The 12079-nt window shown below is 34.1% G+C and overlaps 1 protein-coding gene across 3 annotated transcripts in view; it reads right to left on the bottom strand.

Moving 5' to 3' along the window:
- LOC114295081 (NADH dehydrogenase ubiquinone complex I, assembly factor-like protein (DUF185)) overlaps positions 1–9358 on the bottom strand; it is a 19933-nt gene extending 10575 nt beyond the window's left edge. The window contains exons 1-6 of one of the 3 annotated variants that reach the window (XM_028239278.2): positions 9171–9358; positions 8990–9066; positions 8791–8902; positions 6793–6875; positions 5529–5594; positions 4201–4301 (exon numbers count right to left, since the gene is read on the bottom strand). In XM_028239278.2, the coding sequence (XP_028095079.1) occupies positions 4201–4301; positions 5529–5594; positions 6793–6875; positions 8791–8902; positions 8990–9066; positions 9171–9228 (497 nt within the window). In that variant the 5' untranslated portion in view covers positions 9229–9358. Of the gene's footprint in view, positions 1–4200; positions 4302–5528; positions 5595–6792; positions 6884–8790; positions 8903–8989; positions 9067–9170 lie in introns of all 3 variants that reach the window. The other 2 variants (XM_028239277.2, XM_028239279.2) reach the window with 2 other exon arrangements.
- Between the last annotated feature and the right edge of the window lie 2721 nt (positions 9359–12079).

The raw sequence follows: 12079 nt of genomic DNA, 5'->3' as shown, positions 1-12079 counted from the left end.
GTACCAAAACAACCAAACCTAACCACCCCCCAATTTGAAGGAAAACTAGGAGGAACCAAATTAAGATATCACAAGAAACAATACTGAGATAATTTAAAACTCCAACTAAAAATTCTAACAAAATGCTTAAACATGAGTTAAATTAATACTCACATGGAATCTGGGTCGAATTGGTTCTCAAACCAACTTAATTTTTTTTGTTTTTTAACCTAACCGCAAGATTGGCAGGTGTGTACCACAAATAGCCAATGTCTACCTTGTGCTCCAAAATCCAAAGTAGTAATATTTTTTCTTTTATAGCATCTCATTCAGAAATTATTTCACAAAGTACAAAAACTCAAGATTAGCACATTACAACATTGCACAGACCAAGAACATACATTCATTCCAAAATTTATGCACAAACATATATAGGCTGTCACACACACATCAAGTTGGAAGAACAAAACTGCCTGCAGAGAGTATTATCACTGCTTTTTCTAAAGAAAACAAAATATAAGGTGAATGGAGGTGGACGATATAAGAACTGGTGTTGTTGAAGGTGTTTCAGCTAGTGATTTCAGTTGTATTGAACTTGCTTTGCCTAATTTATTTTCTCAGTTGAGGTTGAGACACAAACAAAAGAGTATTAAGGTTGATAAAATATTGATAAAATATTCCCCTTTTTGCGCATCCAATGCCAGTGGGTTGGTCAGAGTAAATGTGTATGATCGGAGGTTAGATGGTAATGACCGTCTGCAGGCGCATTTTATTTTCCCTGTGGATTGTCAATGCGAGTTAGTCTATTATAGGAATGGTTATTGTTCAATTAACGACAAACAGGTGCCATGGATGGTGAAATATCGATTTGAAAATTCGAATATTAAAAGGGGGATTACTCTGACACACCACTCACACCATCTAACCTCCGATCATACACATTTACTCTAACCAACCCACAGGCATTCGGTGCGTAAAGGGAGAAATATTTTATCAACCTTAATACTCTTTTGTTTGTATATCAACCTCAACTGAGAAAATAAATTAGGCAAAGCAAGTTCAATACAACTGAAATCACTTGCTAAAACACCTTCAACAATACAAGTTCTTATATCGTCCACCTCCATTCACCTGAACATTACAAATAAAAATACATAAATTACAATTATAAACAATTTTAAAGTACATTGGACTCCTTAACATAATTTTGCATTCTTTTCCACTAACAATAGCAGCCACTAAATATATAACCCCCTTCTGAATACTTCAAACATTTCCCAACAGCGTATCTTTGTGGTCTGTCTAAACATCAACTGGGAAGAACCGGTCCACAACTTCTATTTCGTGAGGAACATACCCTCTGTCCTTTCTACCAACGAGCTTGAATCTCATTTTCTTTAGCATCCGAAACCGGTCAGACTGGTCAGGATCAACAATCCAGGTCTCGGGATTACCCTCACCAACTCTAATAAATATCTTGTCAGGTGTGGGAACAGAATCTGATGGACTATTATCACTTATGACAAAAAACAATACGTGATGGACCACAGCTTTGTCTTTAGCATCTTGTCCCAATTGAACATTCCCAGTTAATTTTATACCATTAACCACGATCTTATCTGATTGACGATCACATCTCTTATTACCCAACTCAATACCATTCAGCAATCTCGCTACACATTTATTATCAAATTTAACGTCCCTTAATTGTTCACTGTACAGTTGTAACTTCCTTACTCCCCTCTTAGTCTTCTTAATATATCGGAGAATATTCTGTACGTACCATCTGTGTATATACACCGCCTTAAAAGGTGCACAACCACAGTAACTACGCTTATATCCATTGGCCACCGGTGTCCTTGACCTCCAGTACGCAAGGGAAGTCCGATACTGGCTGCTTACTACTCCTTCCATTTTTTATAAAACACTCCAAATCTTTTATCCTACAAATTCTGAAGATTCTCTTACCTCTGCTAACCCTTTTGTTCAGACACCTTAACTTTGATATTTTTTCCCTTTACTCCTCGTACACCGGAACAAACTTCGCCGGAGCTGACCGCCGGCTCTATTCCCAAAGTCCTATTTGCCACGTCAAAAAACGATCTACACACATTTGAGTGAACTGTTCGTAATTCTCGAGATACTCTTCTAACGAGTACAACATTATATACTAATATAATCAACAAAAAAGAAAGACAAAAAAGGAGAGACGAAACAATGTACTAGAAAACAACTTCACCACAATAGCTATCACACTATAAAAGCATATTCCTCTCTGCCATCAAATGTTTTCTGGTATCAAATAAATAGCCAAAGTGGCCCGCGTATAAGGACAAAGATTTCCCATTCAAAATAATTCAAAAACATAATCATTTTCCTGCCTTTGCTTTATGTCAATCATTCTGCAAGAATCTTTACTTTACAACCACGCAAACCACCTGAAACGCGACACGTGTATCGCACTATCCGGTAAAAAAATCAAAAGTAGTCACAACATAGTCCGTATCAGAAATACTCTCTGGTAAAGGAACCAAAAGTACTCTCCAGTAAACTGACAGACATAGTCCGTGTCAGAATCGGAATGATCTTGGTTGAAGCACAGTGCCAAACATCAACATTATCATTAGTATATTTTTTAAACAACACAACAATAGTGGGGGCCCTCATTTGCAAATCATCTGGCATGTTGTCACTCGTAAAATACTTCAAATACCCCTTCATTTTACAATACGTAATCCCCCTTTTAATATTCGAATTTTCAAGTCAACACTTCACCATCCATGGCACCTGTTTGTCATTAATTGAACAATAACCATTTCCATAATAAACTAACTCGCATTGACAATCCATGGAGAAAATAAAATATGTCTGCAGGCTGTCATTACCCATCTAACCTCCGATCATACACATTTACTCTGACCAACCCACTGGCATTAGATGCACAAAGGGGGGAATATTTTATCAATATTTTATCAACCTTAATACTCTTTTGTTTGTATCTTAATCTCAACTGAGAAAATAAATTAGACAAAGCAAGTTCAAATGACATCAAATACTCGACAGTCCCTACCGAATTAATGAAAAATTTAGTAGGTTGCCAGAGAGACTTCCATGTATTTGTTAAATTCTAACCACTAATGATAATGTTGATGTTTGGCACTGTGCTCCAACCAAGGCCATTCCGATTCTGACACAGACTATGTCTGTCGGTTTACCGGAGAAGCGAAGAGATTTGTTGTTAGAGGTTTTGGGAAAAGTGGTTCAGTTATTCATGAATGTAGAGGTCTTCATTTTATAATACGTAATCCCCCTTTTAATATTCGAATTTTCAAGTCGATACTTCACTATCCATGGCACCTATTTGTCGTTAATTGAACAATAACTATTTCTATAATAGACTAACTCGCATTGACAATCCACAAGAAAAATAAAATATGCCTGCAGACTGTCATTACCATCTAACCTTACTGATGGTTTAAATTTTCAATTTATAAAAAGATTTATTTTAAGGGCAACAAAGCTTATGAGGGAGTGTTTAAAGATATTTTCCATTTCTGATTAGAGACATAGCTCTATTATTTGTATGACTATAATTCAAAAATTAACTGGTGGCCTCATCTAAAACAAAACTTCTAGCATCAAAGTTTCCACTTCTTATTTTGGCATCCTTCCAAATCCATGATTTTCTTTTTAGTAAGCCTCGGTGGATGTGCAAAAGTGCATTGAAATGTGCGAAAAGTGTATACGAACATGTGAAATTACGTGTAAAAAATACCTTTAGACTCCTAACTTTTTTGACGTTTTCCAACCCATTGGGTTATGATTAGCAATGACACTAAATCTAGAATAGCTTAAATACATAACAATAATGAAATGAAGGTAAGAGATGCATCATAATGGTGCATGGGAAATAAGATATACTGAGAAGATGGGGAGGAGGGAAACTACAGGAAGAGGATCCTTGATAAAAGAACTCACTAAAAATATAGAAACAAAATGAAGCAGGTAGAACCACAGTGCAACATAACAACCAAAAATAAATGCAATACAATAGGGGATGAAACTAACAAATAACAGAAGAACATATGTGCTAAAAATTATAAAACTTCCTGAAAAGAGTGTACAAATCATTCTCCTATCACAATGCTCAGTATATAAGGTTAAATTTGTAAAAGGAGTAAACATCTTCATAGTGACTAAAGGTAAATTTGGTACACATACATGTAAGTCATATTATTGTAAACTCTCGTAGGTGCATTCAACATTATGTAATCCATTATGCCCTTTGCACAAGTTCCTGATCCACCACCAATTTCATATATCTGAATATAGATAATAAAAGAACAAGATCAATGATTAGTCTGACATGTAAAACAAGTAGATCCAAAAATAACTAACCCCCATATACATTTGAATTTTTTTTTTTTTTTTTTTTTTTTGGGGGGGGGGGGGTGTTACATTGAAGAGTATCAAGGAAAAATAAACATAATAAAAAATATAGACGAATTGGAAAAATATTGAAGAGTTAAGATACAAATTTCAGAAAAACAGGATATATTCAAATAAAGACCTTTAATGTAGATTGTCATTTGAATTACTAAATAGACTTAATTGGTTGAAAACTACTTGAGGGATACTAAAAGATCAAGAATAACGATTGCAGTGTTGAGTTTCAAGAAAGAAACAGTCACGTGCTACAATAAATCTACATGGATTAATGCCATTACAATCTAGAAAGAATTTAAAAATTAACTTTCTGTTCTTGATTATTGAAAACTGTACCCTTCTAAGACAAAAATATGACACCTTTGCATGAAGGTGGGGGAAGAATGGTAAAGCTTAATTTGTCAGTGCTGAAGCATGAGGTCAAGTCTCAATGAAGCTACTTCATGTAAGCAAAGTCAGTTGAAGGATAATTCTGAAACAGTCCACCCCTCCCAACAGCCCAAATTGATGGGATCAGTGCCTAAGTAAATAGCTTAAGATGCATCACTGATATCAAAACAGGATGAAGGGGAAAACAAACAGTAGAGGTTCGGAAAAATATTTTGACAAAAAAAAAAGAAAAAAGAAGAGAGAGAGGAAAAATATGGAAAAAACTCATGCATCAAATTTGATATCATACATGCATAGCAATATGGATGTGACAAGGACAACTTCTATCAGACCTGCTCATTTTATTCTTAGTTTCTTACTTTAGCTTGAGTGTCAGTGCAAGGATTCCTTCACTTAATGTGCTCAATCATTTAGACAATATATGTGCAACATAATACAGCCAGGTTTGGTAATTTATCAAATATTTTTGCAATATATTACGTCACTCAAGTCGCTAACTGGTCCAGAACACATCAATACCAACAGGCATTTGTTAAGCCAAAAATAAATCTGCCCCTTTAAAATTATAGAATAATTTTGAAATGTAACACCCAACTGGGACTCTCATATTCACTTACAAGAAAATAAAAGCATGAAGTTTTTTACAAAAAGGGAATACCACAACTTTTGGGAGACAATTATCAAGTGGCAAATCAAGAAAATGAGGAACTTACTTTTAATGGAACGGAAAGGTTAGCAGTTCGCATTATGGCTTCAGCAATCCCATGGGCATACCAAGGCTACAAGGAAGAAATTTTTCATGATATGAAATGAACACACAAAAATAAATTAAATAAAATAAGAAAAAGAATTAATAAACAAAAATAGAATAAAACTGAAGCCAGCTGAGACACCCAATTGAAGGAAGGCTCACAAGCAAATGATTTTTCAATTAATGTAAGTTCTCTGAAATAATAGGACTGCTGATTTTTAACTTCTAATTAAGATTTTTATGTATTTTGGGAATAGACTTTTAGGTTTTTATTTGTTACCATATGGGGCAGTATGAATTTTACCCAACCGTGTGGTTTTAGGTCGTATACAGCCCATAAATAAGCCCTACTTGTGTGAAGAGAATTAGCCACAACAGACGAATAATATTTGAAGAAAATTGAAAGATCTTTTGCTCTCTCTCTCCCTCCCCCCCCCCCCCCCCCCCTCCTCATTGCCTCTTCTTCTCGCCTATCTTTCTCTCCATCTCTTTTCTTCATTTTCCTCTTATCTCACTCTTGTTCTCTTGTGAATGAGATGTTTGAAAGGCACAATGAGCCCCTCACCCTCCGTCTCTCTCTCTCTCTATATATATATTATTTTTTCTCTCGTTCTTCTTCTCTCCTACCTTTCTCTGTATCTATTCTCTTCTTTTCCTCTTGTCTCCCTCTCCTTCTCTTGTAAATGAGATGTTCGAAACACATAATGCGCCCTCCCTCTCCTATCTTCTTCTCTCTCTTAGTTCTCTTTCTATCTCTTTATCATTGTAGGACATATTTTGTTAATTGAAAAAAGGTTAAAGAAAGCCAGGTGACATCATTTGGGTATCAAGGTAAAAGGTCTACGATGGAGATTAAGATGATCAAAAGATTACTTCAAGTTGAAGAACCCCCAAAATATAATATATACACATATATATATATATATATAGAGAGAGAGAGAGAGAGAGATACTGATATGTAACACAATGGGGCTGTTTGGGAAGTAAAATTTTAGCCTAATTTAGGCTAAAATCCACAAAAAGACAAAATAGGCTAAAGTAGTGAATAAGACAATGTCACATCAAACCCATAATCATTTCACTTTTTTTCTCACAAACATCGCATTGAACTACAAAAAATCCAATCATCTTCTCAAACACAAAAATTTTAGCCTACTAAAACAGCCAAAAATTAAAATAGCCTACTAAAATAGCAACTTTCCAAACACCCTTAATGTATATGTTACCTTAAAAAGCTCCACTGGAGTAAACCATGATATGTCGTTCTGCTTGTAAATGCTGTGCAAATGCTGCATATAAGCTTTTCTCCCTGTAATACTAGGTCGGTACATAATATATAAGGGACAAATTTTAATAGAAAATGCAATCATAACATCATTTAATTCTTCTAGTTTCTTTCGTTTTAGAGGAAAGTGAAAATGTCCAAAAAAGATAAGCTAGAAAAATGATGTAACTAAGTGGACAAGATTGCTTGTAGGCTATTGATTTGCTAATAGATATCATAGCACCTACCCAACCCACACATGGACATAGGACACAGATACTACATGATACATATATAATCACAAGACAACTCACAAAACTTATCATACAAACAAAGTTGAAGATGACAAGAGGTAAATATATTTTTACATGCATATATATAAGAAGATAATAGGAAATTAATCATTTTCTATATTTATTTATTTATTTTTATTGGCAAATTACTTTCTATATTTCTATGTTGGGGGGCAAGTACAAATAAAAATCCCTACCATCCATTTTAGAAAGCCCCAAGTAAAAACAAACAAATTGGAAGTTATTGAAATATGAAGTTTTTTTATGAGCAGTTTTTCAAATCAAACATACAGATTCAAAAGTTGAAAAGCCAAAAAAGTGGGACAAAGAAGTATGTCTACACATGTAAGAGTATTTTTTATTTTATTTTTTTAAAAAAGCACTAGAAAGAGGGAGAGAGAAAGATAGGAAGGTTAAGAACTAGTTTGGTACCAGTACACCCTAACTTAGCTATGTAGAGTGATCTCGATGTCAAGATCGAGTGGTCCTCATTGCCCTTTTTCTTACTATTGAGCTTTCCTTTGTCTTTGTTCTCTCTATTTTAAACATAATTAACAAGAGGGGAACAATAAATCTGGTTGTCCCTCATTTTTTAAACGCATACTTTTCAATTTTAATCTTTGAGCCCCATTTAAAGAGCCCCTTTCTTTTAATTGTTATGGAGGCACTGAGTTGTATGATAGAGAGGATTGCATGGGAGGGTTGTTGCTTGGCTTGCTATTTTAAAGGAGTTAAAATACAGGTTCCCACCTGTTGATTGCTGACAATGCCATTATTTTATTTTATTTTTGTGGAGTGGATGAATTGAGGTTCAAGTGCCATATTGTGCTTTGCTAACACTATAATCTTTGGAACAAGGAAACTCCGCAGCAAATGTTTTAGGCACAAGATGAATATGAAATCTTCTAATCCACAAATCAACAACAGGTAACCTAAATATTGATAGTATGAAACCTGTGTTAATAGTACTTAAATATTATAAAATGTCAAGTTAAGCCCACAAACTCTAGATCATGATCAATGATTACATGGCACTGAGAACAGGATTTTTCATCATTTAATTCTACTATCCACTCTCCAGACCCACTCATGTTTAATATCACAAATGGCGTATAGAAATTGGAATTAGATTCAATAATTCATGAAATGGCTTATAAATTCTAAGATTTGACATGACATGGAAAAGGCCTAACAAACTGCTAATGAGTTTTTCATTAAGTTAACTAAACAATTGGACATGGGCATATTTCTTGACCAAAAAGAGGAGGCTGGATTCATAATTTCTCGAAGGGTTGGACTGGATTCACAGGTTCAAAGAAATAACTAGGTTCACACTTCAAGCTGAGGTCATGAACATAAAACTACATTTCAACCCAGTATTTTATTACATTTTTCACAAATAAGGTTGCACCCAGATTTTTTATATAATGATTTTCAATTTGCCAAAAAAAACCAAACAAAACCCAATTTTCAAAATACAATTCAAGCCACTCCAAATAACTTAACTACACTTGGAACCACAAATAATTCAGAGAACCATATATCTTGATATGTTCAAATAACTGAAACAAATCATAAATTTCATAAACCCCTTTACAAATTACTAAGTAAAGACAAGCAGAGAGAGAGAGAGAGAGAGAGAGAGAGAGTTAAAGAGGCATCGTTACCTTGTAGCTGATTGAACTTAATGCTTCTCTCAAGAACTCCAACTGAGCCTGATCTTTGGGAGAAGTAACCATGATTTGGGTCATACAATGCAGAGCGTATAAAATCTCTAACCTGCACATTAATTACCATCATTTGAATTACAGAAACTAAAGGCATATATATATATATATACATAGAGAGAGGGAGAGAGAGAATTACGAGAATTGGGGAGTCACCGACAATGTGAGTGGAAAAGCAGGCAAGAGATGGGTGAGAGAAGGATTCACAAGAACTCACTGCGTACAAACTCAGCTGTTACACACACAAACCAAAACGGAGATAGATATATACATATATATATATATAGAGAGAGAGAGAGAGAGAGAGAGAGAGAAATAACCTTTGGGAGTGCGGATGAGAAAAGGAAGATGTTTAGGGAAGATAGAGCGAGAGGCCATGCTCTGAAGCTTTCAGTTGAGTTTAGAGAGAAAGAGATATGTGCGATTGAAGGAGGGTTTTGTGGCCAAGCAAAGGGTTTTACCGCGGGAGCTTCTATTTGCACGCACTCAATCCCCTATTTGCACATCCTAATTAATTCATACACCTAAAAAAATAAAAAATAAAATATTTACTCATTAGATACACTTTTATTTTCATTATATCCTTATAAACATAACTTTCCAACTCTCCCAATCCACACACCTTCCAGACCAACGACCACCTCGCCGGCAATCACCTTGTCAACGAAGAAGCAACACCATCGTTACCACCTCCCTTCCAGTCGCCATTCACACCCCTTCCTCTACCTACCGGCGACACTACAGTGACGCCCACCACATCCCCTCGATCTCTCTCTCTCTCATCTCAGTCGCGAAAAGAGGGCTTCGGATGTTGATGGTAAGAAAATGAGTCTCCTCTCTCTCTCTCTCTTTCACACTCTCTGTATGCAGAATTAAGGGTCGCGAAGGAGTGGGAGCTGCGGCGGCGGTAGTGTTGTGTCCCGAAGTGAGGTGTTACGGGGTGGTGTGGAGGGTGAGTGAACGACGAACGATGGGATGGGGTGGGGCTTCATTTCGAGAAGAGGGAAGTTGGAGGGAGGCAACGGAGGGAGGAAGGAGATGACCGAATGGGGAGGCACTGTATTGGGTATTAGGGTTAGGGTTTTGGTTGAAGACGAAAGGGGTATTTTGGTAATTTTATTTTAGGATAAAAATGTAATAAAAAAATATCATTAAGTGTGTGAGGAGAGGGGAAGTGGTGTATGCAAATAGAAGCTCCCTTTTACTGCCGGCGCGCACGCACACTTAAGTAGGCAAATTACACTTTCGTTCTTGATGTTTAGTTATTTTTTTACTTTCTTTTTTCTTTTCTTTTTTTTTCTTCACTTTCATCCTTTTTATTTTAAATTTTTTTCAATTTATTTTAAAAAGTACATTACTTTAATACAATTTTTTTATCTTTTAATTTTATTTTGGTCATGTCGTCTCTTATTTGAATCACATTATTTCTCTATTACATTAATCATCTTTTTGTAAAAAATAAAAAAATATATTTATTTAGATCATTTCAAATAAATATTAAGTTATGTACAAAATTATTATGCAAAAAAGTAACATATTAAGATATAAAAATATTTTATTATATATAACTCACGCGATACAAATTCAAATTTTAATATAATAATATTTTTTTTATTTCATATGACAGTTAACGTGACATTTTTATTTAATTTTGAATAGAAATTAGTTTTAAGAGTAAATTGAAAAAGAAAAAAAAAACTAAACATAAAGAGTCAAAATTGAGGGAAAAATCAAGAACCAAAGTAATAAAATAATCAAACATAAAAAGGTGGGGCATTTAAATAATAATTAGCTAATTGAAAAAATAAAAACAAAAATTATTCACACTACAACATGTATACTACTTTTATATAGAGTAAATTGTTGAAAAGTCTAAGTTAAGGAATGTATAAGGCATTAAGTTTAGTAGATTTTTTTATTGGTAAAAAATTCACCTTTTGTAAAACAGCTTAGTAAAAAGTCATTTTGTTTGTTTTGAAGTATATTTTGTTTTTAATTTTACTACTTAATTTATCTGTTGATTTTTGTTGACTATCTATTGAAAAAAATTCCCTATCTATTAAATTTTTTTACCTTATCTGTTCAAATTATTTTCTATATGTTTAAATTTTTTAACTATCTATTCAAATTTATATCCATCTGTTGAATTTTTTCTCATCGTCTGTTCAAAATCTATGAATTTCTCTCTTTATCTGTTTAATTTTTTTCCTTATCTATTTAAATCTACCTGTACAAATCCCAAAATCTTATATATGTTTAATCTTCCAAATCCAAACCTTTAAACTCTTTTTCTTTTTCTAGATAACCAAACAGGGGATTATGAAGAAAAATAAAAAGATTTTTCCAACCAGAGTAATAAAACCAGGCTTCACCATCAACAACAACAACACAAAAAATAATATGTCTACTATTTGTTGAAAACAACCTGTTTCTCTATTAAAAACAGTCTATTTATGTCCAAAAAAAAAAATATTTATCTATTACAATCATCATCAACAACAACAACTATATCTATATCATCAATAACAACAATAACAACAACAACTATTTCTATATCAATGATGATGAAGATTTCTCTAAGTAAAAAATGAATAGAGCTCACAAAGCTTAGCCATTGTTCTTCAATTCAATAGCCAACACAACATCTCTCTTAGGAATGGCAATGGAGCGGGGCCGGGTCGGGGACTACACTTCCCGTTTCCGATCCCCGAAAGTGCTAAATTCCATGTCTCTACCCCTGATTCCCGGTAGAGAACCCATCACCCCCTCCCCTCGCTCTCGACCCTTAACGAGGATCGGGTTTCCCTGTCCCCGAAAAATCTCCGAATTAACAGTGATCCGTAAATAGCATGTTAATTTTATTTTTTTTTAAATTCAAAGGAAAGATTAACAGTGATCTGTAAATAGCATATCTTCAAATTCAAATTCAAAAATAACATATCTTCAAATTCACAGTGATCTGTAAATAGCATATCTTGAAATTCAAAAGTAGCATATAATAATTAACAGTGATCTGTAAATAACATGTCTTCAAATTCAAAAATTGACACTCACAAATTTGTTTGTTTGTTTGTTTTTTTTTTTTTTTTATTCAAAGGAAAGATTACAAAGTAAAGTAAAAATAATCAAACCAAGAACACAAAAGTGTAAGCATATCAAAGGGCTAAACAATCTAAGCCCTATATTCCATCTAGCAGCCCTATATTCCATCCATTTAGAAACAATAGCC

Source organism: Camellia sinensis, chromosome 6 (genome assembly GCF_055761805.1).
Source record: "Camellia sinensis isolate YWXY chromosome 6, ASM5576180v1, whole genome shotgun sequence".
NCBI classification, from domain to species: Eukaryota; Viridiplantae; Streptophyta; class Magnoliopsida; order Ericales; family Theaceae; genus Camellia; species Camellia sinensis.
Note: the sequence above shows the minus strand (reverse complement) of the source record. Positions and strands in the feature narration are given on the sequence as shown.